The sequence below is a fragment of the Macadamia integrifolia genome, chromosome 12 (genome assembly GCF_013358625.1).
Source record: "Macadamia integrifolia cultivar HAES 741 chromosome 12, SCU_Mint_v3, whole genome shotgun sequence".
Classification (NCBI taxonomy): domain Eukaryota; kingdom Viridiplantae; phylum Streptophyta; class Magnoliopsida; order Proteales; family Proteaceae; genus Macadamia; species Macadamia integrifolia.
The window spans coordinates 15,322,459-15,327,096 of record NC_056568.1 but is presented as its reverse complement, the minus strand read 5'-3'; the positions used below and the strand labels follow the sequence as shown (position 1 = coordinate 15,327,096).

The following is a 4,638-nucleotide window of genomic DNA, read 5'->3' as shown; positions in this document are numbered from 1 at the left end:
AAAAAAAAAAAAGGAAAGAAAATAAGCAAAAAAAAATTATAGGAAATTTATTTCTCTCTTCTCTCTCCTCCACCTTAGCACTTTTGGATTCAAAAGATCTCACAATCAATTGTGGTTTCTTCCTTTTAGGAAAGAGAAAATTGTTACTCTACCTCCTCATTCCCTATAAATACAATTCATGTAAGTGGAGGGGAGACAATTCATTCTTCTTCTAGTTTTTTTTTTTAGTTGCTCTATCTCTCCCTCTCTCATTCTTTAGTTTTAGTTCTTCTCTATTTTTGCTTTAATCACTTTTGTAATAGTTTTTTTTATGTCAATTAATGCAAGCACTCTTTTATTCTTATTCAGCCTTTTTATATTTATGATTTATGCAATGGAGTTGTAATTTTTTAAGTTATAGTTCTAGGCTTAGATCTAGGTGACAAGATCACGAGCCGTGGAGCAATTTTTTTTCAAGTTCAAGCATTGATTCAAGTAAGTAGGCTCCGTCAGTAGTCTTCTCTCCCCCCTCTCATTCCCTCTTCTGACTACCCTTTCTTTGTAAATTTAGGATTTTTATTTTCAGTCGTTACATTATTGCTATTCCTTTCCCCTAAGGTTCATGGCTAGTGTATGTGTTGGCTTTGCCCCTCCTAGCCATAGAACCATCAATTTATTGCTTTTATTTTAATTGTCTCCCTTTCCCTAAAGCCAAGTAGAGTAACCCTTGTAAGAGTGACTCTTTGGTCAAGTAGGGAAGCTCATATTATGATGCATCCCTCGGGCTAAGTAGAGAAACCTACTTGTGAGTCTCTCTCTAGCTTTCTCCCCTTTCTTTTACTTTATTTTTATTTCAGCATTTTTTTTCCTTTATTTTTAATTGCATGGGTTGTTTATTTTTACTTATTTATTTATTTAATTTTAATTGTGTGGCTTATGTCTTTAAATTCTTAGATGACAAATGGTTAGAACGTTATTTTAGATACATATGTTTAGAACGGTACTTAGAATTAGATCACAACCATTAATAGGTTCACTTTCGCATTATTAAAAGAAAAAAAAAATAAAGTGGTTGCTCTCCCTGAGTTCGACCCGTAGCTACACTGATCCGTACACTTGCGGTTACATTTAAAATCTCAAATAGACCACTAAGTTCATCTTATCCATGCTTCTCTGTTTCTTTAGGTTCAATAATTTAAAGTGGCGAAACGATATATCTTACCAAACATACCAAGTAAAAAACTAGCTCCAGATGGATGTCTTGTATTTTGGATATTTTACCAAACCCATCAGAATCCTAATCCACATAAAGCCTCAAATTTAACGTAATTGTCCTTACAAACTAGCACACAAGTGTATCCGTGTGAGTGTGTTGAGTGTGCTTTCACATGTGTGTGTGAGTGAGTGTGTGTGTGTGTGTGTGTGTGTGTGTGTGTGTGAGAGAGAGAGAGAGAGAAACTAAGCAGATAGAGTGATGAAACAAAAACAGTAATTAAAGAAGGTGGGGCAAATGCAAGACTCATTACAGATGATAGTCTCTTAATTTTTTATATACTGGATAATAGGTAAATATCTAAATGACCAATGGTTGGAGAACCCTGAGATCAGCTATTTAGCAGCACAACTGCCGCCCCCTCCCTTCCCCAAACCGAATTGCATTGCACCATTGAATGTCACATCTCATTGCTTTCAATAAGGAATTTTTTATTCCATTAAGGTGCAATTGAACTTGGGCATCCTCAGTCCCAGGAAATTTCCCTAACTAAATATATGTTTAAGGAAACACTTTAGAAATTGTAATATGAAAACAGGATAACATCAACTCCTTGTGCACAAACAAAGAAAAATCATAGATGTTAAAATAATGGGGAAAAATACAGGGAGAAACTATACCAAGAGAAAGTTTAAAAAAACAAAGGTGAACACAGCCTCACTGATGTAAGATTTATCTTGTCCAAGCTCCTAATATGGCACAAGCACATGAAAGAAAATCCTCTAATGGTTAGTAAATGCACACAGATCAAAACTGAACTAGATTAGATCAGAAACCAGATTAACAAATTCATACACACCGGAAAAAGAAAAAACCCAACATCCTGGAGTGTTGGACCTGGTCGATGAAAATAATGAACTCCTCGAGCAGCTAAACCGTGGAGATACTACAGACAGAAGCAGAGTAATAACATAAGCCTCCAAAAAACCCATCCATACATCTGAAGCAAAATAAGAATGATAAGGAAAAACATTACTTCTGTTATTTTAATCCAAGTAGCTGAATCAATGTTAAAACAACAAAAACAAACCATGCAAATTAAAATATGTAAAAAATCATGGAATGGGAATAACCCTTCAAAAACAAAAGAAGAAACAAATTGTTAAGCCAGATCTAGCTTCTGTTTTAGGTAACAATTAGTTCAAGTAATTGTTTTCCCCTCCCAAGTGTACATACAGACCAACAGAACTGAAACTAAGTGTATTGGGCAAGCATTTCAGGCCTAAAACTATCCCAAGAAAAGCTACTCTTGTTGGTTAGAAAGAAAACCAAGTTAAATTTTGTGACCAATCAAGAACTAATAATGTCCCAGAAGTGCATTGAATTAAGGGAGTTGAACAAGAACTACTTAAACGGCAGTGGATCAAATTCAAGACTTTCCACCTGTAATAGATGGTCAATAGATAAAAGGTAACCAACTCAACCTTCATCAACCACCCACCTTTATTCAGGGGACAAGCATCACTCTGACATATAACATACAATAGTGACCATGGGCATTAATCATTCGTTTTCTAAGTTGAGGCCAATCCTTTTGGACAGACCAAGTCTGACACTATATGCCTCATCATCTCTGAGAGCATCCTTGTACCGCAGAGTCTATGGGCTCTAGCATCCAAGGAAAAACAGAAATTCTATGACATTTAGCTGTCATATTTTGCTTCGCTTGAGCTTGAGAAATAAGTAGAAGAAAAGAAACATAGATGGTTAAACAACAAAACTAGCATCTAACCAAAAGAATTGAATTAAAAGGAAGGTAATAAACCTGGAAAAATACTCCGGCAAGAAGAAGCTTCCATTTCTCGGCAAGGAGACTGAGTTCTACCTTCGTTTCCATGCAAATCCTCCGCCATAACTGCTCAAATGAACAAGGCTAATGGGTCAATCAAGAAGGAAAGAATAATAAGCGCAAGCAAAGTTAAGCAGCGACCGCGAGGCAAAATGAGGGGAAAATAAACGGAGAAAGAAAGAGCGATCGAGAGAAGAGTTTAAAGCAAAAAAAATTAAAAAATAAAAATAAATAAATAGCAGAAACGAACCTTTGAGGCCTCGCGAGCAATGTAAAGTGTCATTTTTTAATCTGGAAACCAATGCCATTACTTCATAACCTGTCGGTTAAGGTCGACATGATCCAATAGCAAATTCGAAACCCAAAGTTACAACATCTCCTTCTCCGCAGGATCTAATTCCACAAATTCAAAATTCTGAGAACCCAAAACCCTCAGATCCCTGTCGGTCACACAAGAAGTCTGGCAAATGGCCGCTCTTCCAACCCAACCAGTTCCAACGAATCAAACCAAATGGAAAATGAAATTCAAATCCTTATGTAACCGAACTAGCTCCGATCCGGCGCAGTAACTGACCTCGACAAGCAGTTTCTAACCAGAAAACTACAGCAAGCAATACAAGATGGGGCCGAGGAAGACCATCAACGCCAGCAGACTCGACAAGCTAAAAGAGAATATCTGCAACGTCTTCTGTTTAACTCTATCGATCCTTCTTCTTCTCGCTCTTCCACCTTCGCTGCTCGGACGCGGATTGAACACGGAAAGAAGTCGAACAGTTATAATAAATAAATACATAAGTTGTCCACGTCTGGTGGGGTTCCACTTAGAGCAAATGCCCAACCAAACACAGCTTCGAATCTGCAAGGACGAGGGACCCCGGAGGAACCCAAATCGCAAGCTTCGAAGGAATATATGGAACCTCTGCTTCGAATCTATTCTCCGTCGCCGGAACCGATCAGAATAGGTGGATATTCCGGTGAGAATTCTTCTTTTTCTTTGGGTTTTGGAATTCAAGGATGCTTTTTGAGATCTTCTTTTACAAAATTTTCGAAGAAAAGCAGAAAAAATGCAGCAAGGATTTCTCCGGGTGGAAAAGCAACTTCGAAAGGCTCTCTGGTTCACATCGAAATCGATTTCGCGCGATTTCGAGGAACCTCTCTCCCCCAGTTCAAGCCTCTCTCCTCAGTTTGATTTTTCCGTTTTTTGTTTCAATGAACCAAAGGGTATTATTTTAGCCTAAAAGGTAAATTGGCACTTCTTTACTTCAATAAAATGAGCTGTTATTTAGTAAGAATTACACGTGATTTCGATCATGAATTTTTTTTTTTTTTTTGGTAACAGATAATGAGATTCATGACAGCGATTAAATTGGAATCACGACGGCCTTTAGCCAGAAAAATGAATTATTTATATGATCTGACACTTCAGAACCTCGATAACTCCGATAGAGCCCCTTTTTAAATCTTCAGTTTTTTTTTTTTTTTGGTGAAATCTTCAGACTACAGTTTTAAATTAGTAAAACATCCGAGGGATCTGGAAATTACGGCTTACCGAAGACAAAGGATAAAACCATAGGAACCGTTTGAATTTCAAAATTTC

The 4,638-nt window shown here is 37.1% G+C and overlaps 1 protein-coding gene across 2 annotated transcripts in view; it reads right to left on the bottom strand.

The window, feature by feature from the left end:
- The window catches only part of LOC122058122 (phosphatidylinositol:ceramide inositolphosphotransferase 1-like), a 36,438-nt gene extending 32,181 nt beyond the window's left edge, over positions 1–4,257 (bottom strand). Inside the window, exons 1-4 of one of the 2 annotated variants that reach the window (XM_042620617.1) lie at positions 3,292–4,257; positions 3,018–3,107; positions 2,052–2,138; positions 1,873–1,941 (exon numbers count right to left, since the gene is read on the bottom strand). In XM_042620617.1, the coding sequence (XP_042476551.1) occupies positions 1,873–1,941; positions 2,052–2,138; positions 3,018–3,107; positions 3,292–3,324 (279 nt within the window). In that variant the 5' untranslated portion in view covers positions 3,325–4,257. The remainder of the gene's footprint in view (positions 1–1,872; positions 1,942–2,051; positions 2,139–3,017; positions 3,108–3,291) is intronic. The other variant, XM_042620618.1, reaches the window with a different exon arrangement.
- Between the last annotated feature and the right edge of the window lie 381 nt (positions 4,258–4,638).